The sequence below is a fragment of the Solea solea genome, chromosome 11 (assembly GCF_958295425.1).
Source record: "Solea solea chromosome 11, fSolSol10.1, whole genome shotgun sequence".
In the NCBI taxonomy this organism is placed as follows: domain Eukaryota; kingdom Metazoa; phylum Chordata; class Actinopteri; order Pleuronectiformes; family Soleidae; genus Solea; species Solea solea.
The window spans coordinates 2,549,294-2,575,529 of record NC_081144.1 but is presented as its reverse complement, the minus strand read 5'-3'; the positions used below and the strand labels follow the sequence as shown (position 1 = coordinate 2,575,529).

Here is a 26,236-nt window from a genome sequence, read left to right as displayed (position 1 = left end):
GAAATCTAAATATTCATTTTTATTTTGTATTACTTGATGTTCAGATAATTAGAAAACGCCAACTCCTTTTCACTGTATTCTAGTCTATCAAGTGATAATACAAACGCCTAAAGCAAAACTTGTCGGAGTTAAAAATCAAAGGAACCTGCATCAGAGTGGTTCTCAGAGCCGACCTATGTGCAGGCAACAGGATAAAAGTGAATGATGGTTTAATGAAATGAATACTGGTCATGTGTCCCCCTCTCCACAGTCAGTCTGGAATGTTTTTAATGTTGTGGCACAAAGGAGGAGTGTCTGGCCACTCAAATATTTGCCAAACCTGGAAATGATGTTCTCTAATGTCTTGTTTTATCCACAAACCAACATTATTCAGCTTTAATGTTTTCTTCACTATATAGAGCAAAGAAACCACAAAACGCTCACATTTAAGAAGCTGAAACATCCAATTGTCAATTAATAATCAATTAATTATTGCTGCCCTAAATAGATTAAATGAAAACATGTTATTGTTCGAAGATCAGTATTCTGACATCCCCATCCAAAATGACCATCTCTACCTGGCATCTGGTCTGGCATCACCATTACATCTGACACAGTGAAAAAAAACACTTCCCATACAGTAATTCTGGATAGCACCCAGCCCAGGATGCAGCGAACCTGCCCTTACAAGCTTGTGTGAGGCGTGGCGACTTGTGTAATGGCAATTTTGGGGAGGCACTAAGAATCCATGCTAAGAAAACCCAAGTAAAAAAGCAGTAACAGAATGTCCACCGTGTGATCGATTGCACAATCCAGACACTTTGGTTAAGTAGTGCATATTCCCAAAGTCGTGCCCCCACCAGTTTACAATGACTCAAATCAAAGTCCACCAATATGGGGCCTTCATGAAAACTCAAAGTCTGGTAATATATCTGTTACGACGAGAGGAAACATCCTTAAGCCTCTGATGTCCAAAGGCTGCATTTCATACCAACTGAAAACTGATAACGGGGGACGGTAATTGGATACTTTTGAAAGTACTGCAGTAACTTTTGTGCTATACGAAGTAGGAAATTCATTTCCTGAGCCTACAGTTTGGTCTGATTGAAAAGTAAATAAAACAAAAGGTATGCAAAATGCATGATGATATGTAACACAAAACACTCGAACACTAAGACACCAACACGGGAAAAGCTTGAAGTCAAAAGTTTCCAACACCATTCTTCATAAAATGCATCCCTCATCATAGTAAAAACGACGCTACTTTCAGGTGAAGTGCCAACAGTGGGAATCGACAGTACCATCAGTATTGTCAGAGCATTCCATCAGGCAGCTGTGGAATGCCTTTAGACTGAGGCCAAGTTTCTCAAACACAGTAAACATTCCAGACTGAAGAGGCAGAGAGAGACACAGCGTTATAGCACAACAAAGGCAACATGAAGTGACACATAATGTGGTACTTATTAAGCTAAACATCATTCTGTTGAGCTAACCTCAGTAAAAAACTATGGAGCTATCATCAAGTACATGTGCTTGTTCTGACAAAAATAAAACTATACAGTCATTTTCTCTGCAGTTAGACGGACAGTTGCCTGTCTCTTCTCTGAGGTAGTAAATAAGTAGAAATATCATTAAAGGCAAGAACAGAGAACTGTTTGACTCCGGAACACACTGCTAAGTTTTCAGTGTGCACCCAGTCCTTCAAAGTTGATTTCTGAACATATCCCACAACTTCACCAGTGGTAAAAAACAAAAACAAAAAAAAACTGCCTAACTGTTACAGGTTAAAACTAGTTCTAATGAATTTTGCAGCAAGATACATGACAAAGTAGAGGTAGAAAGTCTGACTGAATTATAACGTCAATGTCTGCCACTAGATAAAAAGTTTAGATTCATAAAATCTACCTTTATAGTTTCAATCTAATGGCACAAATAAGAGCCAAAACAACTAAAAGCAAATACAAAATAGAAACAGAAACCCACAGTTCTGCATGTTTGAGGTACAGGTCAAATTCATCTTTTTTTAAAATGTCGTAAGTGCTTAAACCCAGTTAAGAGAGATCAGACACTCTCAAAGAGGCACAACAGTAGCATTTTAAGACATCGGTGCAACACATTGAGGCTTGTTACAATCCTTGTGAGAAGTCCTTCAACATACAGTTTGTGGAATTAAGGCAGAAGAGAAAAAGATCATCTGACTCAGTCACTCTTTAAATATCTTCTTTCCAATCTCATCAAAGCTTGAGGCCTCTGACATCTCCACTACTCTTGATCAATTTCCGGAGTGGAGTGTACCAGAGGGCAGCTGGGTAGGATCCATTATTCCCTCCATGCTACAGTGTGACTCTGTTAAAGGAACCCTGAATCTCAACAGACCAGCTGCTCCTCAACTCCTGCTTCTCTGGCCGTTGCCGGTCAGGACGAGAGAAGGGAGTCGACCTTTTTAAGTCCTGAGAAGATCAGAACCTGTTTCATCCAACACCACAGCCAATAGTGACATCAGAGAAGGGAAGATAAAAAAGGAACACATGCTCTGGAAGACCTTTTTAGAACATATTCTGAAGTCAGAAATTCAAAGCAAGCAGATTACAGATGCAGCCTGCGCAGATCCAGTGGTTCAGTTTGAAATGAACAGGGGAAAGGGGGCACTTATTTAGACTATTTCTTTACCTGATGACAATGCCCTTCTAAAGCAGTGTTTCCCAAACTTTCTACATAGGGACCCACTTTAAAAAACAAAAAGCAAACTATTGTGACACAAATCACAATATGAATCATGACAAGAGCCAATTTGTGCATAAAGTAGCAACTAATCTGTAACACCCACTATCAGAATTTGAATTGGTAAATTACATTAATAAATGAATTACAACTTCATTTTATGCATGTTACTTAAAACGTATACAAATAAATCTTTACTAAAAGGGTTGAAAAACCCTGCAAATTTGTTTAAGGAACCAAAAAAAATCCCCCATGACCCATCAGTGGGTCCTGACCCAGTCTTTGGGAATCACTGTTCTCAAGTACCCCAGCTTACGGAGGAGAAGAAATACCGATTGGTTAACAAATCTCAAATCGTTCCTTGCGATTAACGAGGCATGTGTACTGAGCATGCAGGTGAAGGTGGCAGAAACTGCAATCACTTTATCTCATTGGTTCCTCACTGTTGGAGCCAACTTAAAATTTGATCTGACAAAAAAATATTCTGTTCACATAAGTATTTTTACTCACTAATTGAGAAATTGTTTGAATCAGCATTTTGCATGCATTAGGATCCTGTAACCGCTGATAAAGGACCTACACAGAAGCCAATACTATGACAACTGACCGTCTCCTGAATATTTTGATTACTTTATATGAGCAGTACAACTTAAAACTCTGGAAAATGTCCAAACCCCAATTTTCTGGGCATTATCTTCAGTTCATGTTTGAAAATAGCTTTAGAAAGCAGCAGCTTTTTTTTTTTTTTTACTTCTAATGACCTGTATTTATGAAAATGAAACATTAAGTGCATTTAATTATGTGATTCTACATAATACAGCAAAAAAGGAAATTATATCCATGTAGCATTAAGTGTTACTGTGCTGCTGTGATCTCAGGTAACTGCATTTAAAACGTCTTCCTATAAGGAATCCCTGCTTTAGAGTTTCTCTCTTACACTTTTACAGCATACAACATCAAGTGGGTGATAACATGGACAGACAAAAAAAAGGCCTAACACAGCCTCACTCTCGATGTTGGGTACATTTAGCGCACTTGAAAATCAGAATGGTTGAAATTATATTTTCATCTGCTGTTGAACTCAGACATAGCAGATGGTGTGCTGTTGGATCACTGACTGGAAAAGCTTTTTAATTAATGTTTTAGTGCATTAAGCACTAGCTAACATATGCAAACAGTGCTGCAGAGTTTGCATTTATAACATTTTAGCTTGTACTCATCTTTAACAGAGTACTGTTCTCTCCCTCTGTAAGGTAAATTATGCTCCACTCTAATGAAATGAGGAAAACTCACATCAGCTGCACTAAGACGGTGACATTTTCCTACAAATGATCAAATAAATTTTCAAACCTATCCAGATCAAATATTTCTTCACATGGTCGTGTCTTCTATAATACCCTAAAACTGAATGACTCAGAATTATGCAGCACCTGTGACAAGTGTGTTAAGTGCATCTACTGTTGGTTGAGGTACTCTGTTTTGGTTGCAGTGAGACCATCACATTTCCTCAAAACGTTCAAGCTTCCTTTTTAAATTATGAGGTAATACTGATGAGGTGATTTGTTGTGTTCAACAAAAAAAAAAAAATCTACAAAGATTAGCATTATAAGCACTGACAAGCGAAAGTTAAACTTTTTTATACAATAAAAGACGCTATTCTCATGTTTTACCCTTTTCATTAAAAATCCATGAGCATGACAAAGGCAACATTTGTGAAGACAGAGTTGCTTACTGCTGAAAGGCCTGATAGTAGTGAGGTAGGGAGCTGGAAGTGCTCATAGCAGGACTGCTGTATGCCTGAGGTAGTTGGCTGTGGTTGTGGGTTCCAGGGCCCTGGGGTACATGAGCCTGTGGAGGCTGGAAGAAAGTGAAAGGCCCTGGTGCCTGCGAGGACAGCCCAGTGGAAGAGGATGGAGAGGAAGTGGTAGTGGTAGCAGGTGGATAGCTCATCACTAACCCTCCCATCCCCATATGAGGGCTGTAGGGTGGCAGGCTGAAAGGCAGGAAACCCAGCAGCGGCCCGAGGTCCATGTTGGTGGTGCAGGACAGCTCGGCTGAAGAGACAGCAGGGCTCCGGCACAGTAGGTGGGAGTCACCACCAGAACCCACCCCTTCATTCAGCACCTCCCTCTGGGGGGAGGCAGAAGTGGAGGTAGAGGAGTTGACAGCACTCAGGTGAGGAGGGGGGGCACTCTGCAGGTCCAGCAGGAAACTGTCCACATCGGCACGAGGATATGAGGTAGATCCGTGCTGGTACCTGGACATGTTGCTATAGGACTGCTGCTGCGGAGCTGCCGGAGGCTGCAGGTGATGGTGGTGGGGGTGAGAAGGCTGGGGGGCCATGTGGCGACCCACACCCATGGTAGAGGGTAAGGTGCCCTGCATGAGGCCATGCGGGTGGCCCATCCCAGGGACAGGATTGGCCATGGGATAGGAGTTGTACATATCCCTGGAGAATGTCTCCATGGGCTCCTTGGGGATGGAGCCCATGTCAGAGGTCACAGGGCTGGGCTCCTTCACTGGGCACTGGGTGGCAGGAGTCGACGTAGCCACAGGAGTACTGGGTGCACAGGATGGCATCAATCCTGACTCCTGGGCATGACTCTTCTTCAAGTGGCGGGTTAGGTGGTCTCTACGGCCAAAGCGCTGTGCACAACGGGGGCACAGGAAATCACGGCGACCAGTATGCACCACGGCATGACGGCGCACATCTTTACGAGTGTAAAAACGGCGGTCACAACGCTCACACGAGTACTTCCTCTCTCTCACAGGCACAGCAGCATTAGCATTGCCCTCTGACGGTGGAGGCCTGTCTGTGTGGCTGCCAAGGTGCTCCAGGAGGGGTGGTGCCCCCTCTGGGCAGGACAGGCCAGTTGAAGCGCTGTGGGCTGCCACCAGGTGGCGTCTATACCCCAGCTGAGTGTTGTACTGCTTCCCACACTCCTGGCAGTGAAAGAGCTGCCTGCTGGCTGGGTGGCTCTCCTGCAGCTGGCTCTTCAGATGGTCCTGCTGGTGGAACATGGTCTAGGAACAGTGCTGGCTCTGCTACTGCACAAGGACTCTGGCCAAGAGCCTGAGCACACACAGACAAGACTCATGAGGATTCTCCAGACAGCTGACCATCAGCCTGTACACTGCTGGTCCTCTTGTTAACTTAGAGTGCTAGAATTAATGCTAAGTGCTGCTTGTTGAGAGTCTGATGGTTTCTTGTGGCAATGAGTAGTGGTCTGTCCTGCCTTGCTAGGGCCAGCCTGTGTCCAGCACTTGGTTTCTGTGACAGCAGCTGCCATAGCAACCCCAAAAGGGCTGCGGTGATGAGGAGCTTTGGAAGCCCTGACTGGATTGCTGTGTTTCTTGAGAAGAGCTCTTGTTGTTGGCCCACAGTCTATTTTAGTATTCTGCAGACCTGGACACCACAGTCACAGCAGCTGAATCACAGAAGCAGTTCAACATCTTTGCAGACCTGCAAACCAGAAAACAGTGTAACTATGTGCAAATCATGCCTAAAAGCTCAAACGCTACAGCATTATAGGACCTTATGTACCTTATATTGATAGGATCAAAGTAATGTAATGGAGAAGTCACAAAGAATAATCGCATTTTATCAAAATTTGTATACTTTTATTTTGACATTTTGGCCAACATTTGGTTTGCATTAGATGATGCACTGTGAATGATATAAGCTAATATTGGCCCTCTCACTAATTGTTTTTAAATAATCCTTATACATAACTTATTATTCATAATTATGCTAACAAGAGTGGTCATGTTATTTTGAATATTTACTTAAACCTAAAAAAAAAATTACCACGGAAAAACATTTTTAACTAATAATGATAATTCTCACTATAAAGGCTGATATATTCCCCAAGTAAGATTTGAAGAAAAAGTAAATTTTGGTTTTCAGGGATTTTATGGACCAATAACAGTTGCAGAAAACAAACATTTCATACATTTACACAAAACATTCAATGTGATTGTATGTGTTAAGCCTCAAAGTGTTTGGGAAATTAATAAATTATTCGTAGTATTGTTATTGAGTTATTGCACGAGCCCTAAAAACCTTTGAGGAATCCTCATTATGTTAATTTTAGGATGAATTATTCACGTTGTTAGTGTTAAAACCATAACTTACTCGCATGTCTGAATAAATGCACTTATTCATATTGAACGGTCACTTTTTCAGTCACGCTGAATATTTCCACTGAAAAAGTTTCCTCAAACGTCTCGTTGACAAGGAAAATGGGGGGAGCAGGCAGCGCCATCTTGCGGATCCTCATCACGGAGTTGCCGTTAAGCATTAATTCTCACATTTACACGAGTTCAACTCTACAATATGTCTCACCAAGTGCCAAAACAACTGTTATACACAAAACTAAAGAATTAGTGAGGATTAGAGCCACAGTTTGACTGAAGTGACCGAGTATGAGCGGGTAGAAAGTGGTCCGCTGCGTTGGTACCTGACCGCAGCTAAATTTCACTGCTAGCCCGGCTGCGGCCACAAATGTCGGCAGAGAGGTGATAGTAGGTTTAGTGCTCGCAGGTTTCCCTGTGCATTTGCACTGGTTTTTAAAGCGATGCACCTCGCAGATTGGCGTTAAGTGTGGATTTGCCCGCCTTCGGTCACTGAGTGGAGCCAGCATGCGGGTTAAAAAACAAAAGATGAGCGGTTCACCAAGTTGTATCGGAGTTTGTCTTGCGGGAGCTAACTCCTCTAACATTTTACCGAGCATGGTTAGCCTCCGGCTCGGCTCGCTTCGCACGGACCAAAACGGTACCTACCAGTTGTGCCTCGGTCCAACTCTTCGTCCAGCATCCGTTTCGCCTCGACATCGACATTTTGGGACAATTTAGAAGGATGTTTATTAGAGTCCAGGCCTGGACTACTGGGCGCCGTGCTGGAAGCCATGCATTCTGGGAGAGTGACGTCACACCCCGGGCTCAGAGGAACTCCAGCAGCAGTGTGTGTTGCTCTTGTCTGTGGGCTGTAGTGCATGCTGCCCGCGTTCATTCGTACTAAGTATACATTAAGACAGAAATAATATCAAACAACATACAAACAAAAGTTTGAGAAAACAAGGAAAGGGAGATTTTACGTTTTCATTCAAGTGCTGATTCATGGCTCTGTCTAAGTATTTTTATTTTGTTTGTCAGTTAGACAAGCTTTAAGTTAACACTAAAATACAATATTGGTATTTGTCCCCAGAGAGTTTAAAGGCACAAATGAAGATAAAATAGTTGTACGTCAGTGTACAATCACCTTGTTGTTTTTCATTACCCCCAGAAGTTGAGTTTTTATGCTCAAGGCTGTATAGGTTGTCCAACACACTTTGAAGGGAATAGGGATATTAAGCTGCAACATGCAACTACAACAATAAATGTTGCGCACTGCACCTTTAACTCAAGTGGGGACTGTCTAACTGTTTTTATGTTACACTTTTTCCCTGTAATAATATATTGTAGGGCAGTGATATAATGATATACATTATATGAACACAAATATCTGGACAATCAATCACACGGCAGGAACTCGATGCATTTAGGCATAAGGACATGATCAAGACAACCTGCTGAAGTTCAAATTGAGCATCGCAATGAGGGAGAAATGTGATTTACTTTTTTTTTAATGTAGCACAGTTGCTTGTGTTTAAGGCTCAGTATTTCAGAAGAAACTGTTGATTTACTAATAATACAATCTCTTGGGTAAAAGGAGAATGTCCAAAAAGAGAAAATATCCAGTGTTATGGATGAAAATGCTTGTCGATGCCAGAGGTCAGAGGAGAATGGCCAGAATGGTTTAACATGAACACACAACACTTTTGTGGGGGTCCTGTGTACATAATAAAGTTGCATGACCGAAACAGATGATTGTTGATGAACATATATGATATATATATATATAACGGTGATTGTTTCTTTGGCAGATCACTATTTACCTATCTATAACATTGTACCTTGATAAGCAATTTTAACATTTTAGCTGAATTGACAAAAATATCAAAAGGTCCGTAATCAAGTCATTCATTTCTTCAAAGTGTTTCCTTGGGCCATAAACTACATCCTTAAAAATATTTAACCAAATCTGTCATTTAGTTTTTGAGCTATGCTGCTCACAAACCAATACTGCCAAAAACATAAGTATCTCTTTCGAGGAAATAATGCTGAAATACATTGCTATAGGATTGCCACAATATTTTTCATTCTCACATGGAATAATATTTGAGGACCATTTTAAACCAGAGAATTCCAGATTTACACCAAAACACAAATATGCTTTAATGTAGCACATGCATACATTGCATTATGCATCAGAATATGCAGCCTGTGTTCTTCTGACAAAGAAACATGTTTTCCTGCTCTATAATAAAACAAAAATATTAATTTAATTGTTTAAAAGAAGCAATAAATATATTGTTGCCATTATAATTTCCTAATCCTCGTGGAGACACTACTGCTAATTTTAACTACTGAAATTTTATGTCAGTTCTCCAGCCATTAGGTTGAATAATGGTGAATAGTTATGTAAACTGGCCTGTTGATAGAATCCATTTGTTAAAAGATCAACTGAGCTAAGATACCGATGGAGCAGTTCAAAAAATATTTCCCTCCATTCTACTTACTATCTTTATCTGGAGCGTTGAAATGCAGCTCACAGTTGGCATAAATGTTTCTCAGTCCAAAGACTAGGGTCTGTTTTTGTCCTTGGCTAGGATAATGTGATGTACGATTTTATTGTATTGTAACCAATTAATCACGGAAGATGGCTTCAGCTAAAATAGATTCCAGTTCAGGAACAATAAAGTTCGTCTTTGACATTGTAATGTTTAGAATTCTTCAGAGTTGTATTCAATGCCAGTTTTTATATACTTTTATATATTTGCTCCCACTGTTAGATTTCAAGGGTAGGTTTAGGGTAACGCTAACCCTACCCCGTCTAAATAATCATAACCAGTTCATGCTTAAATTAACCACAATTCAAATTTTAGTCCTAAACTTAACCAGCTCCTCAAAAAATGTGGTTCTGCCATCTGCCTCATTAGTACCAGGCTTTGGTCTCCTGCATGACAAGGTCAGTGTTTATGCTAGAAACAGCCCTAAAGAGGTGGCAAATACAAGTAAACAAGTACAGTAAAAAATAGTACACATATAAATTACACATACAAACAAAAACTGATAAATAAGTTATATTATATATATAAAATATGTATACATACATATTTTTATATATGTATATATATATATATATATACTATATATATATATGTATAGAGTATGCGCATGCGGAGGGCCGGACGTTGTTTTGTTGCATTCCTGCGGAGCGTTTGAACTTTGACCTGGTTGTTGCATTCCAGAGAGGCTTGTCCTGCAGCAGCAGCACCACCACAGTCAGTCCAGCTCCCTCCCTCACTCACTCACTCCCTGCTCCAGTGCTACACGGAGACGATGGTGTATGTCGAGCTCGTTTAAGCAGCAGATCACTGGGCACCGTCGTGACAGTCGGCAGAGACGAGCGCCACATCGCAGCATCGTCCCGAGCTCAAAGGAACGTCTCGTCTCAGCTCTCACCTACAACGTAGTTAGCCATTTTGCTAAGCAGCTAAGCCGCCATCGCATTGAGGTTGCTTTGTAGACACACAGGCAGCAGGCTAACCCGCAGACACCAGCGCAGAGGAAATGAAGGACAAACAAAAGAGAAAGAAGGAGCGGACCTGGGCTGAGGCAGCTCGCATGGTAAACCATCCCATTTTCATATTTAAATTGCCGCAAGTGATCTACGCGTGAATTAATGTCTAGTGATGGATCCAGATGTGTTGTGGCGTTTGAATATTCTCCTCACGACCACAGCCTGGTGTCTGCTTTAACGTAGCCACACACACTAACACATGAGTGCTAACGTAGCCCACAGGCTTCGAGTGAAATTGATAAAGTGAGAGGTGGCGTTTTGCATTTGCAGCACGTCGTTCTGACTGTTAACATAAACCGCTACGCCACGCAGCAATGCTAACGCTGGTTAGCAACGCGAACACACACCTCCCCTGTTTTGAGCTCTTTGTTTGCTAGGTAGCAAACGAGCTAGTGCTATGCTAATTATCGCCCGAGCAATCAGTGTAACACTATCGCTACACCGTTTCCACGGTGTGTTTTACGTGCCGTGTGTGAGCAAACCTGTCACCGAGAGGTTAACGTTAAACCGCTAGTGGTTAGTGAACCGTTTAACACGATAGAGGAGTAGACAGCTAATGTTGTGGAGCATTGTGTTCGCTAACATTAGCGAAGCTAAAACGCTAGCGTTAACCCATAGCTCGGTTGTCTTCAGAACCTACATTGACATCGAACGGTGCATGAAAATCACAGCTCAGTTGTTTATTTAAACCTCAGTTCATGTTTATTTAAATTAGCAGTACAAGCAACATGCATATTGAGAGGAGTGGATTGAATCAGCTGTGATTTAAACGTTACACACTGCCTGGAATAGGAGTGATAGATTACGTTATCTACTTAGTATTGATAATGTGGCTACATGTCATTTAAGTCGTTCGTGTAGACCTGTGGTCATGTAGTTTGAGGTCAAGGGGTTCAGGTACCTGGGCTCAGTCTCATTTCATATAAATCAGGCACAAAGTTGGTTACAACATTGTGTTTTATATGCATAGGAAATCATGTTCATTGTCTCTTTTCATTAGCAGGGTACAATGGGCGTAATCCCCAAACATACAGCAGCTGTACATAGTCTTCTTAGACTTGTTTTTCCGTTCTGCACACAGGTGTGCACCCAAAAGCCCATACTGATAATATAAAAATGTTCCTACTGACATTTGCTGTGGCTCATCTCACTGTGGCCACGTCCATCTTGATCTATTTAATCATGATAGAATTGCCTTCTGTAAACTACATGTGTTTTTTCTAGCCTTTTTTTGCTTTGTTTAGGTGCACCCAGATGGTTTCATGGCATAAATGCAAGCTTTTTGAGCATTTTGAGCACTATGCTTCGCAAATACTTTGTGTATTTAAATTACATTGCTCCAGTAATACATTACATTTGTGCTGTTTTTGTTTTGAATGTGGTTTTGCCGTTAGTAGATTTATATTGTTTTGAAAAAAACAAATTGTGCAGGTGCTTTAGCAGGTGGTGGAGCATGGGTGAGGAAAGAGTCATTGGATTTGGATAATGTTGTGATTTGATGCATGTTGTGTGAAATTGATGAGATGATTCACAGTCTGGCCCACACAGACTACTGATTTAAAAATGTAAGTTCAGTTTTGACCAATGTATGTTTGTTTTTAAGGCAAACATGTTTGCAAATTAATAGAATTCATAAGTTTACAGTAATTGGCAGTTTTGCTATTTTCAGTGGTGGAACAAATGTAAAAGCTTACTCAATTCCTAATGATGCAGATATTTAAATCAAATATACACAGGAGGTGAATGAGGCTCGGTTTTTGTTACTTGCTACAGCTCAGTGATTTGGATTCTGATCAAACAAAGACACATGTGGTGGATTGAAACATGTCTTTAGCCGCACGCTTCCACCACCCCATGGCGTTGACTGAAATCTGTGAGCTTTTGCACAGTGGGTCCTCCATGCTGCAGCTTGCACAGCAGCAAAGCGAATGAGATGCTGCTGAGAAAGCTGCATCTCAATCAAACAATGCAGGTCTTTTATGTTCTTTGAGCTGACGGAACATATATGTGAACCATATTGGAAGTAAGTTTTGTAGCCCAACCCTTAAATCAGGTTAGCCCCACTTAGTTCCACAGGAATAAAATATCAGCGTCTCCTTTCATTCATCCAGCATTGGTGCACCTTCACTGCTAGATTGAGCATCACTGCTAAAATTTAACACAGTCAAAGATGTAAAAGACAGATTTATTTGGAAGTCTGAAGTCTTCATCAGTGATGTCTGATGTAGCAGGACCTGTGAGAAGGTCATTGGTTATTTTGCCTAGTGTATTTTGTGCTATGAAGTTTTCTAAATCCCGACAAAACATGTTAAAACAAACCAGCACTGGACAAAGAGTAATTGGATTAAATTTCGGATGTAGATAGATGGTGGAAACATCTGGGTCAAGATCTTTTTTTTTTTTTTAAAGCAGAGGTTTGATTACTGCAATCTAAATCCTCTCACTGACTCTGCTTCTTTTCTGGTGCAGTGTAGAGGCTGCCAAATTAAAGATAGCAGTAGAAGAAAGTAGCAAATTTAACGTTTTGACACTGAGATGATCAAAACCTATACTCTGTATCTAATGCAGTTATTTGAGGGACTGAAAGCCGATTTGTATCCTTTCCATTACAGACAAAAGCCAGATGTTAGTTGGCTTTTGTGGGTTTATGAATAGCTGCAAGTCTTTGTAGAATCCATGTAATTTTACACTCGTAAAATATTCCGCTCAATACCTTTTTTGATTACAGCTCCGTCCTCGTTTTGTGAATGTTTATATCTTCCTCCTTCCTGAACCGCAGAACGTTTTTGTCTGATGTTTTTTCTTAATGAACTGCCTCCTTTTATTCAGAGTGTTTATGTCCGTGTGGTAAAAACATGTTGGATGTTTTCCAGGTTTTGGAGAACTTCTCGGATGCTCCCATGACTCCCAAACAAATCCTCCATGTCATCCAGACAAAGGGGCTGAAGGAAATGCGGTCAGACTCATACACACGTGCACACAATTATTTGTAGTAGTGCATGCTGCTACTATTAAAATGTTAATCAAAGATTCCAAGGTTTAGGCTAAAAAATGTGTATCTGTCTAACTAACTAATGAAGCTTTAGATGTCATGTTGTTCGAGTTTCCCAGGGTTTAGTTTTGCAATTTTTGGTTAAAATCATAGCTTAAAGAAGGCGTTTATTATCAAACATGAATTATGCATGCTAAACTGTTCTACACTGCGTAGTTTTACCATTTACTCCCATTTTGGATGTATTCTTTTTATTAGTAAGTGAACCTAATATACTATCATGTACGTCTCACTCTCCTCTCTCTCTCTCCCTCTCTCCATACACCACGGAACCTGCTGCTGACCAACAGAAGGTAAGTTGTTGGACTATAACCATGTTCCTTTCTGTAATGACTTGTCTTCTGTAACACACACCTAATTTTTCATATTCTGTTGTATTTTATAGATCTTGTTGATGCTCAGAACATGTGATGTAGATTCATAACTTTACCCCGTGCTGGGAGAATATCTGGTGGATTTATGGAGAAAGTCACTTTAAACTGATTTGTTGTATAACTGCAGTTGACATTTTGATTGCAAGAAGCATTTGACATTCCCTGTCAGTCAAAAGTAAAGCCTGTTTTTAAATAAATAAATAAAAATGATGTGATTCCAGGGCAGTACATTGTGAGGCACAGTGCCCTTGTTTTACAAAATCACAGGTGGATATTAAAATGTCGGGACACGTCTCATTCCACCACGCATACTGATTTTGTCCCGGCTGTAATATAAAACATGTTAATTTTCACTGTCTATCACTCTGCTCTGTTTCTGTAATGGGGGACAGTGTTACTACAGCATTAACATGCAAATAGCCAAAAATGATACAGACGGAGTGATTATGTGACACAACACTACCTTGTCTTCCTGAAGTAATTTTGTATTTCGCTGTTTTTGGTCGCTGGTGTCCCCCTCACAGTGCAAACGGCTGTTTAAAGGTGCACCACTCGTAGTGTACGTTTCTATGAACTGCTGAAGCCCTTTGAGTAAACGGGTGCACTAGTTTAAAAATCAAGAGTATCACGTTTTATTCTGTGACTGCTGTAGCAACTTGGTTTCAGCTATCTGGTGACAGGTGGCATTGCAGCAATTTGTTGCTAATAATACATGTAGTTAATGGAGCTGAGGGCACTGTACAATTGCACTGTGATGGTGGAGAGACCATCGGTTAACCTCGACAAAGAGTATTGAGGGGAAACTGAAACATCTGCACCATGCAACCTATGTCAGGAAAATGTAAACCCAATGTCAAGAACATTTCGTATCACATTTTTGAGGAGGAAATGTTTGAATCTGTGGAAATGGAAACCTAATTCCAACGTGAATTGATTATTGTGCTCTTTGTGTCTTGTCTTTTTGCGTCCATACATGCATACGCAGTGGCACAGCCCCTTTGGCCTGCCTGGTCACCATGCTGCACTCCCAGGTAAGGGGAGACCGAGTCAAGAACAGCATCTTCTTCAAACTGCCTGGACGGATGAGCCTGTTCACCCTGAAGGTACTTAAACATGACCTATAAATCATGTTTATAATCAAGCATGATCCAGCTACTTTGTATTCATCAGTCTGCTTGTCTGCCAAGGTCACACGGTGTCTGAAGTCAAGTCAAGTTTATTTATTCAGTATATATGAAAACATCATCTCACTTAAAGTGGCATACACGCACCGCTAATGAATGAACAATACAAGTTCTGAGTAACGTAATTAAAGTAATAGGGGTTCAAACAAACAATTTACATAAACAGACTCATGAGACAAACTGAACTAAAACAAAAATAATGGTTACATGTAGGTTTAAAATCTTAAAAAGCCAAATACTCTTTGGGATGTGGTTTGAGAAAAGGTTTCTGTCATGATGAAATCCTCAAAAGCTTTGTAAACCAATGGTAGAATTTTGTGTTTTTTTGATGGATAAACGGTGTAGATGAGCTTGAGCAGGAGACATATGTAGAATTGAGTCTGGCTGCTGTATTTTTGACCAGTTAAATCAGGGTCTTGTGTGGCTGCATAATATTACTTTGCGTTTGTACACGGTACATAAAACAGTGAGTTAATCAAATCACATAGTCATGTGAGGTTGTTATCGCATTGTTATCAATACACATTTCAGTGTTCAGTGAAGTGGATAAATGATCGTAATGATGAAGGTCCTTCTAACTTTGCATTCATTCTTGACCCTGTAGAAGAACGCCCTCCAGTGGACAAAGACGACCTCCGAGTCTGAGACGGCAGCTGAGGGAGCAGGTAGCACAGCCCAAACAGCGTCCAGCAGCAGCACTCCTACAGCAGGCACAGCCGTCGGCACCTCAGATGCTGCAGAGCAGGAGAGCTGTGACTCCACTGAGACCGCTGCCGCCAGTGGAGACAATGATGGTAACACCACACTATACACCAAACCCACCAGACATTTTTCCTATTGGGTTATTCTAAATGTGGTCATCGTTGTGCTAAGCCAGGAGTACACAAGCCCAAGTGGCTCAGCTCTCTTACAGTGAGCTATTTATAGGCCATTGTCTGTTTCATTCACCTTGGTTGCGTATGAAGGTTTTGGGGTTACTGATGTAATCGCAGAGCCACATTTGTCCTTGGTGTTAATGTAAACCATGACATTCAGAGTTGAAGCGATGCAGTGCAGTCTAACTACCCCAGACTGTTAGGCTGCAGTGGATATGGTTTGGTGAGATGCAGCTATAGGCGACCTACACATTATAATAGAAACATTCTACAGGAGACAGTGTTTCCCCTATATGCACGTAGCAGTGGCGGGCCAAAAATTCCTACTGTCTCGAAGCAGCCTTTCTATGCGCGAGGCCCACTGTGACCTGCTGTCAATCTCAAATTACTGACAGATTACTTCAGAGATACGTTAGCCTACATATTATTTGGATGGGATTGTCCAAGAAATGTTAGGATGGCTGAAGGTGTTAACATGGGTGGAGTGGAGGATTGTGATGGGGACAGAGGAGGGAGTGGGAAGATGCATGTGTTGGAGGCACAGACCTTTTAGATTATTCTTGCATTTGTGTTATGTGATTTTACTGTATATGGTTCGTTGTTAATATATTTTTTTGTTAAAATTATTGTTAATTTATGCGTTCAATAAAAGTGTAAATTCCTAAAGCTTGAGACACCTCATAGCTAGGCAGACATTTCCCCTGCTCATTACTTTGCACAAATGTACTTTTATGTACTTAAGCCTAAAGAGCCCCTCTAGTGCTGGCAGACACATAGAAACCCCCCCAGCACGGTGCACTTTGCTCTTTGCTTTTGCATGCGAGTGAACACTCACCTCCACTGCTACAACTCCATCCTAGGGGAAACACTGGTAGAAACATTCTTGTAAGATGTTTGAACAGTTTTTGGATCATTTAACTGTAGAGGGGCAGATTAACCCATAGTCCTTATTTTTTATACAGAAGTAACAAGGGTTCTGACTTCCTATTTTTATGCAGCACTTCCGGTGTTTGTTTCCTTCATCTGTGAATGGAGCATGTTTGCTTTCTCAATGTCGTGGGAAAAACTCAAAACAATTGATAACAAATGGAAATGGAAAATCATTTCCACATCTGTGTAATATTACAGAGTAGGAGGATGACATGAAGAAGTGGGCTCTTACAGAGTATGAGGATATTTTTCATTATTTTGTGTTGTTGGTCTGTGTTGAAGGTGAATGAATGAAATTAAATTAATAAAAGCAGGCAAAATACCCCAATTAAACAATTGTATCAACTGTTACTCGACTGTCAACTTAGTTGTTTCTGCCTAAAATAAGGTAGAGAGCGGAGATGAGGAAACACATTGATAAGGAAAATAATTATTTGTTGAAGCCCTAAACGAATCGGGTTTGAGGAAGTAACTGTAATAATATGACTGAATTTAATTGAAATATTTTACTTGTGTTTGTGGAAACTAATTTTATTGTAACCTGGCTGCCCAACACTGGCAATGATGGTGCAAAAATACTGTTTATTACAAACCAGTGGATGTTTTCTTAAAAGTAGCTTCTGCTCAGGTGGAAGCTACTTTTCCATGATCGCTGGAAATATGTCAAAGCTTGCTGCTAAATGCTGTCAACTACATGTGTGGTGTCTTCTCCACTGTATAGCTGTGGTGTCAGTGTTGATGGAGTCTCTTTATCTGTCAGAAGAGTGTGTGAGTGAGTGGTTGTCTGACAGTATTTTTTGATTCACCCCCTTAGCCTCAGTGGATGAAAGTTCCTCCAGTGCCTCCTGCTCTACAGAACCACAGCCTCCAAGCAACCAACCACAGACCCGTCTGAGCCGGTCAGCAGGACAACAGGGACGCACAGACACACAGCAAACCCAGCACGCTCAGACCAGACTAAGCCGTTCAAGACAGGTCAGCAGCATTGAAGCCATGTTTCCAATGTACATCTCTTAATAACATTATATATAACTTCTCTTAAGTCAAGGATTTGAGAGCAGGTCCTTTTTTTTTTTTATTAAGGCCTGCACACATGACGAGAATCTGCCAAAGCTTTGTCGTTTCAGCTTTTTATTTCCATGGAACCAGCATTTTGGGAGCTATAAAATGCTATATTTGGAAAACGGGTCTCAGAGTGAAAAAAATCTCAAAATGCCACCCTTGCTTTTTGGTGTATACAACCAATATGCAACTTTGAGGACAAGATGATGTCATGGTCCCATCTCTATCTCTTGCTCTTGCATTGCCACTTTCTTTGTTGTCATCTTCTTCTACTTGTGTTTGGAGTTAGTTTTTCTTTTTTTAATTTATATTAACTTTTGTTTTCTTTCCCTCTTCCCCCTGGCATTTGTCTGTTTTTGTGATTTATACATTGTGTATGACTCAAATAAGGCTTGATTTAAAGTTTGTACATGACACAAGGTTTTTTGTGCCACATCATCATCTCCATTTTTGGTGTATTTCTATAGCAGCATTACAGCACCTTATACAGGCCTGCTATATGTACTACAGTGTTTAGATTAGGTTTTTTTTGTATTAATGAAGACATTTCTTGAAACAGTGCCATGTTTCAAACAAAAAACCAAAAGATTGTAATGGCTTTTGTAAAATTGTAATTTCTGTGTGGATAAGGCCCGAGTCATTAGCCACGTAACCCCCCTCATTTCATATTTTTTGAACCACATTATTTCTGTGAACTTATCCATCTCCTTGTGTTTGTCTACAGTCTGGGAGACAGAGGAAGAAAGCAGTCATGATGCCTCGCGTTGTCCTCACACCTCTGAAAGTTAATGGAGAGCATGTCCCCTCAGGTAAACACTAAATTAACACCACACCAACCACCAAGAAAAACCCATAAAAATGGAAGCCATACAGTTAAAACGGCAAAGGTTTAGTCTAATCTTTTCACCATTTATCTATGGACGAGTCAACAAATCTCTCACCGCCTCCTCTATTGTAGGCTCTGTTTACACTGCAGGTTTTGATGCCCCGACCTGCTTACATTGCCTTTCAAAAGTGACCCATATCTGAAATCTGCATTTACTCAGTTTGACATTTGCTGTGATAATGTGCAGGGTGGGCTGAGCTACTGACCTGAAAATGGTTCGTATGCCAAATTGGAAGTATAGAAAGTTATTTTGAAATCTAGACATCCTTTCAGTACTGAGGAGAGAAGAGAAAGGGTATTTTGATTTTTCTGTATGTCCTGTACATATAGAAAATTGACAATAAAAGTCTTTGAATCCTCACCCTGAAGGCTTAAAAAAGGCATGAAACTTCAGCATAAGTGCACTGGTTTGAGGCACCAGTCAAAAGGATCATGTGATTGTGGCGAGTCTCCATGTGTGTTTACATAATTGCCACAGTCTCATTTTTAAGGACGTACAAATTGCTTTGACAGGAGAATATATGATCTCACCACTCCGATGGCGAAATACACGTCTGATTCAAATCTGATTTATTAACTCGTACAAATGAGACCTGAGACTGGCCCAATGATGGATTGAATCCATGTGCTTTTTTCCTGTTAACCTTTATGTCTCACATCTGATTTGTGCCACATGGGAGGATAAAAATCTAAATTGGGTCACTCCACCTCATGCAGTGTAAAAGCAGCCATTGACATAAGAGGTTTTCTTTATAACTTCATATTCATATGTGAAGGGAACCTGACGATAGTGTAATTTGAGCAGCAGATAAAACTTGCGTTGTACTTTTTCAGGACCGATGAAGAGGAGTCGAGGCGGAGTGGACGTAGACTTTGAAACACCGGGCTCCATCCTGGTCAACACCAACATCAGAGCCCTCATTAATGTGCGGACATTCGCAGCCTTTCCCACACAATCACAGCAGCAGTTGCTGCAGTTGCTGCCAGAAGTTGACCGACAGGTATGTTTTTCTGATTTTTATCAGGGCGATGAGATGAGATTCAACTTTATTGTCATTATTCAAATACAAGTTTCGGGTAACGAATTGAGATTTGCTTCTCACCAGAAGTGCAACAAGCAGAAAGTGCAAGAATATGTGTATATATATATATATATATATATATATATATGTACAGAAGTAGATTTTTTTAATTAATATGCAATTGTTGGGTATATATGGATGGGTGGATTAGTGGGATGTTCTATGAATTAGTATAAATATATAAAAAACTAATATGAATATAAATGAGCGCTATAAATACAATTATATTGTGCAGATTATTATATACAGGTAAGGTGCAGTGAATATGCTATATTAATAGACATATGGATAAATGCTAATTTACAGAATATTTTACAGATTATAGACATATTTTACAGGTTGATAGCTTATTGAGGTGGTATGAACATTCTACATAATAAATAAATAAATAAACAAACAAGAGAAGACATTTTTCTCATCGTGTGTTAATTTTAATAATAATAATAATAATAATTTGTACTTTGTGTACTAATTGTAACATTCTTGTAGTAGTAGTCATTCTCGAGTAACATTCCTGCCATGCCCTCTCTTTTTGCAGATTGGCCCGGATGGTATGGCCAGACTGAGTAGTTCAGCTCTCAATAATGAGTTCTTCACCCATGCCTCCCAGAGCTGGAAAGAGAGACTGGCTGAGGGTAAAATAAATATTCAGTTACTTTTAACAGACTTGAAATCAGAGGAGTTTTGGACATTGCTCTGAATTTCCTCTAATTGTTCAGATATTTTCCTGGAATTGTAATATTTATGTCAGTGTTACGGCCGCTGCCATTTAGTGTATGTTCATTGTGTGTTCCCATGAGTGATTCTGCCAGGCATGCAAAGCAAGCTGTGTGAATCCCGGATGAAAATGAGAATACATATCGCTCTTTGTTCTGTTTAGGCGAGTTCACCCATGAGATGCAGGTGCGTTTCCGACAGGAAATGGAGAAAGAGAAGAAGGTGGAGGCATGGAAGGAAAAGTTTTTTGAAGAATACCATGGGCAAAAGTAAGAGTCCGTCTATGTGAATTCTTAGTCATGTTGGAGGTTTTGACTTTCTTGTGGCCATAAGATGACATTTATTAGAAAAACCCTGATTACACAACATTAACACCACTGACTACTGTTGTGGCTGATGGGTGTGGATATACATTTTTTAAGTCACAAATTTCCTCCACCTGTAGTTAAGATAGATGCATCTGTCACAGCCAATGTAATAAGCATTATTTTTCCATGATGTCCTAACATGATGTCTTTGAAACTGTAGGTCTGGCTTGACACGAGAGGAATCCCTAAAGCTGACCATGAGTGAAAGCAGTGAAGTTGCAGCTACTGTGCTTGACAGTGATGTGGCTGTGGTGGCAGCGCCCAAGAGACGCACTGTGGGACGGCGGAGGAGAGATGGCAGGATGAGGAGACGTACACGGGCTGACTTCCGTCGCAGAGCCCGCAGGACCCTCTGCAAGGCCGCTGCTCCGGCCCTGCCGCCCGCAGAAGCCTCTGAGGCCAGTGTTGCAGTGGACATCTCAGCTGTCACTATTGGCTCACCCGTTTCTGAAAATACAGTGGTTCAAGGTGAGGTGGTGCTGCAGGCTGAATGCGGTGTGGAGCTTCCAGATGAGGCGGCCCCATTGGATCCAAAGCCCTCTCCCAGTCCAGAGCCAGTCATTTTGCCAGCTCCCACTCCCACTCCTACTGCTACTCCTACTCCTACTCCTACTCCTACCCCCACGCCCACGCCCACGCCCACTCCCACTCCCACTCCCACTCCTACTCCTACACCTACTCGCACTCCCACCCCTACTCCTACTCCCAGCCCCAGCCCCAGCCCTGCTTCCACCAGCGCAAACGAAGAGCCCGAAGTTACAGCTCGTCTGCTCCCCGAAGAGACAGCACCTACCCTGGTTTCCACCTCCTCCCCTTCCTCCTCCTCCTCTTCTGTTTCATCTGCCTCTTCACCCGCTTCCTCACCCTCCTCACCTTCAGACACACAGGGAGCTTTTGCTGCAGGCCTGGACTCATCGTCATCCTCCTCAGCATCTTCCAGTGCCGCAGTTGTCGCCGATCCCTTGGATGATACAGCCTCTGTGGTCACATCCATCACAGGGGGAACCACCACCACCACCAGCAGCCGTGACAGCAGCCCTTCAGCCAGCCCAGCCAGCCCAGCCAGCACTCCTGTACCCAGCGCCCAGCTCAAAGAGCAGAAGAGAAGGCCAGATGAGAGTCAGGCCTTCTCCAGCTTCCCCGAAAAGAGGCCGCGGCTTGAAGATCGTCAGTCCTTTCGTACCACAATTGACGGTGTCCGTTCAGAGAAGCCGCAGCCGACAACAGAGGAGCCCAAGGTGCCGCCAATCCGGGTACGTGTTTGTTGTATAACACCTTGCACTAAAACTATTGTTTTAGTGAGGGTTACTCACTGTCTTTGTGTCTCTGTCCCAGATCACACTGTCCAGAATCAAACCTCCCTGGGTCAAAGGGCACCCCACCTACCAGATCTGCCCGAGGATCGTGCCCCCCGGCGAGGGCTCGCGGCGGTCGGGGACGGGGGGCGCACGCACGCTGGCAGACATCAAAGCCCGCGCCCAGCAAGCCCGGGCCCAGCGCGAGGCCGCTGCTGCTGTTGCAGCCTCTACCGACAGGGCAGGGCCGCCGGGGGTCAGGCTGCGGACTTCTGCTGGGCTACCGGATAGCAGCAATGGACGAAGAGCACGGGAGCATCCAGGACCTATCGAGCCCGGAGGAGGAGGAGGAGGAGGAGGAGGAAGAGGAACCAGGGGAGATGGTGAGATGGATGAGCAGGGAGCGTCTTCGGGCTCTAATTCATCTGGAACACAATTACTGCTTCTCAATGTAGACCCCACGCCCCAACCCTCCCCATCCCTGTCCACTACCTCAACTTCCATGTCCATGGAGCCCCCACAGACACCAAGTCCACCTCGAGAGGAGGCCGCTGGAGGACCAGACGTTGTTGAGGAAATAGAATCATCATCAGCCAGTGCTCATAGCCCCTCTAATGGGCTAAGTGACAAAATGATTGACTCTTCCTCTCCAGAGCCTGACACTGTAGCTGAGTCTGTGGCTGACCAGCCAACAAGGCAAAGTCCGCGACCTGAGTCTGCTGCTGCCTCTGCTGCTCCTACTGCACCACCCTCAGAGAGTGCAGCCATGGGTTGCAGAAAGCCGACTCTTGCCCCAACTTCAATCCCAGATTCTCTTCCTAGGTTTGGGGCTCAGGGTGTGGACGTTATTCAAACACTGGCCAGCTCCTGTCAGTCCAGAGAAAAGGAGCAAGTAAAGGAAGTTGGAATGGGTAGTGTCATCCAGCATGGTTCTCACCATGTGGATCCACAGGAGCCTCTCTCTCACAAAGCTACAGAGAGACGGCTAACCTCGCCGCATGTGGACTGTGGGATAGAGAAAGATGATGAGGCTGGGACACACAGTGACTCAACAGAAACCGCTTCAGACTGTGAGAATGAGAGCCAGGAGGATGAGCAGCACCATGACCAAGACTGGTCCCCACCTCGAAGTACCCAGAGAACCAGTCAACTAGTCATCTGCAGCCCTTCTCCCCAGAACCAGCAGCCAGTCATCCAGGCCCATGTGTCAAGTCGACAAGGACAGACCGTCATTCAGCCTTGCTTCCCCAACAGCTTGCAGAGTCGACCTAATTCTCAGGACCCCTCTGTCCAGACACAGGGGTTCAGAGACGGCAATGTTGTGGTCAAAATGGAACCCGTAGATGATTTTGGGGCTTCTAGACACAGTTCTGCTGAAGAAGAATGTCGTGAAGCCTTAAAGCCTTCAGCCTCTCACCCTTCCACCACATCTGCCTCCAGGAGACAGGCTAGCTCAGCCAGACCTGTGTCCAGTGTGGAGGCCAACAACCCTTTAGTCACTCAGTTACTGCAGGGCAGCCTGTCCCTGGAGAAAGTTCTACCAACGCACTCTGCAAACAGACTAGAGATCAGTCGCTTGCCAGGTCCACACCCAAGGCCACCCATTTCCAGGACCTCCGGGCCTCGCCACAGGCCTGAGGGTTCAACACAATCTCCTGCACCAGAACTGAACACAGTCTCTCAGAGCCACAAGTCTCCAACAGCCCGCACAGTGTTGTGCCTGATGGAATCTCCAGCCTCACAGTATCAGTCCCAGCAAGCCCCTGGTGCTGTTCCAGTCATCACCCCTCTGCCACCCTCCTCATCCTCCTCCACGTCTGTGTCCTCCAGAACTAAGTCAGACATTAGCGCTCAGACTTCTGTGGAGTCCGCAGTCATCAAAGACTCTCGTGGTCCTCAGCCGTCACCAGGAGCCATTCCGGACCGGGCCCAGGCGGCTCACCGGACCATACCCAATGGCCCGTCTCCTACCCATGCAGACATCTGTCCCACTGAGGTGTTGCCCACTATTAAGATCAACTGGCGCCCACCACATTCTCAGCTGCCCCACCATCTCCAACAACAGCATTCTCCAGCATCCGCCGTAAAGAACGAAGTCACTTCGCGGCCCTCTTGCCAGGCTCTTGCCAAATCTTCCCCCATTATACCCATGAGTGTTACCAAAAAGGAGCCTGTGAGCGTCATGGACAGTTTCCTGAGCGGAGGCGCGATGGAGGGACTCCTCAACATGGAGATGACTTTAGCCAGAATGGCAAAGAAGGAGCACAGCAAAGCTTCCTACTCATCTGGCTCCCCCTCCACTTCCTCTTCTCCCTCACCTTCCTCCTCCGCTTCCTCCCTTCCCTTCCAGCTGTACGGGAAACTGCCCAAGCAGGCGGGAAGTGTAAGCTACACAGCCAATGTGTCAGTGATGGACAATAATGGTTTCACTCGGAGCATGGCCGATGGCATGCTCCAGCTCCGCCCCCGTTTGGCCTCCAGCCAGGCCACGCTGAGCATCCAGGCTTTCACCGACGGTGCGACTGAGGAGGTGGCTCTCAAGTGCTCGTGCCGCCTTAAAGCCATGATCATGTGCCAAGGCTGCGGGGCTTTCTGCCACGACGATTGCATTGGTCCCTCTAAACTCTGTGTTTCATGTCTGGTGGTCAGATAGCATGTTGGCGTCGCAGTGAACTGTCGAACTGTATCTGTACAGTGTCAGCTGCAGGACTGGGGGCTCCGGAGTGTACAGAATCCTGAATAGGTCAGAGCACACAGGAGGAGCCTGAAAGGCAAAACTTGCCTTGTATAATGACTGGTCTGTATTTTTTTTGTTGTTGCAGATTTTCAGATTTTTTTAGTTGTATTGATATTATTATTATTATTATTATTATTATTATTGTTGTTATTATTATTGTTATTATTATTAATATTGTTATTGTGAATTTTGGGGCATGATTGATTGTAAATTGTGCCTTTTTTGTTTTCTCTCCTCAAAAACATTTACCTCATCTTATCTTGCTCCACCTGTCATCATTTGGTGGCCATTATTGTTTTGGTCCCTCGTTTCCTCAGAGAACAGGGACGCATTGTTGTCTCTTTGCTCAAAGAAGTATTTTTTTAACCATTAAAATGAGTAAATTAAATTGTTTAACTGTTGGCTCATTTCTTGGTTCAGTTAAACTTCAGTTTTAATAAAATATGGCAACCAAGTTAAATGGTCTTTGAGTGGTGAGAAGCTAAATTAAACCACTGCTTTAATACTGTTTAATACCAGTTTTAGATTCTCCATTTTTTTTATTGAAAGCAGCTTATTTATTAATAATTTCTTATGAATAACATAAGTCACTTGATCACACTGAAAATGTTTATTCTGTAAACTCTAATTTGGAGAAAGTATCTTACCGTGATCTTGTTCTGGCAGATTTTGTGATTTGATTTGCAAAAATATGATGGTGGATTACCACATGAAGTCCAGTTAAAGATTTATGGATTGTTTCCTCTTTAAAAAGTTGCTTAAAACAATGAAAAATCTAAAGTGAAACATAACAATTTCAGCCTTTGCTAATTGTCTTCTTTCAAAATGCGAATGAAAATGATAATTGTTAAGCCCAGTGTTGCTGCAATCCCCTGTTAAAAGCACTTAAACATAGGTAAGTATTGCATATCATGGCAGTTACAACTTCTGTGACCCGTAAACTAGTGTATCTCAAAGGTAGAGCACTAATTAACCACTAGGTGGCGATTTGTGTGTGTGTGTGTGTGCGCGCGTGCATACACGTGTATATATACATATATACGCGCGTATATATATACATATATGTATGTATATATATACGTGTATATACATATATGTGTGTGTATGTATATATGTATGTATATATGTGTGTATATATGTATGTATATATGTGTGTATACATATATATATTGTATATGTATGTGTATATATATGTATATGTATACATATATATATATATGTATATGTATGTGTATATATATATATATATATATATATATATATACATATATATATATACATATATATGTA

At 42.4% G+C, this 26,236-nt stretch overlaps 2 protein-coding genes across 3 annotated transcripts; one reads left to right on the top strand and one right to left on the bottom strand.

The window, feature by feature from the left end:
* Positions 1-7,792, bottom strand: LOC131468642 (zinc finger protein PLAGL2-like). The gene is made up of 2 exons (XM_058643132.1): positions 7,483-7,792; positions 1-6,163 (listed from the first exon to the last, which is right to left on the bottom strand). The coding sequence occupies exon 2, from the start codon at positions 5,719-5,721 to the stop codon at positions 4,429-4,431; it is 1,293 nt and encodes a 430-aa protein (XP_058499115.1). The 5' UTR covers positions 5,722-6,163; positions 7,483-7,792; the 3' UTR covers positions 1-4,428.
* Positions 7,793-10,029: 2,237 nt separating this feature from the next.
* On the top strand, positions 10,030-25,334 carry asxl1 (ASXL transcriptional regulator 1). 2 transcript variants are annotated; one of them, XM_058642889.1, is made up of 11 exons: positions 10,030-10,431; positions 13,258-13,340; positions 14,796-14,913; positions 15,599-15,788; positions 17,614-17,774; positions 18,586-18,670; positions 19,582-19,748; positions 20,368-20,464; positions 20,710-20,815; positions 21,075-22,167; positions 22,250-25,334. In XM_058642889.1, the coding sequence occupies exons 1-11, from the start codon at positions 10,375-10,377 to the stop codon at positions 24,860-24,862; spliced, it is 4,770 nt and encodes a 1,589-aa protein (XP_058498872.1). In that variant the 5' UTR covers positions 10,030-10,374; the 3' UTR covers positions 24,863-25,334. The 2 variants fall into 2 exon arrangements, with proteins under 2 accessions (XP_058498872.1, XP_058498873.1); XM_058642890.1 differs by lacking the exons at positions 10,030-10,431; positions 13,258-13,340 and adding an exon at positions 13,359-13,729.
* The last annotated feature ends 902 nt before the right edge of the window (positions 25,335-26,236 follow it).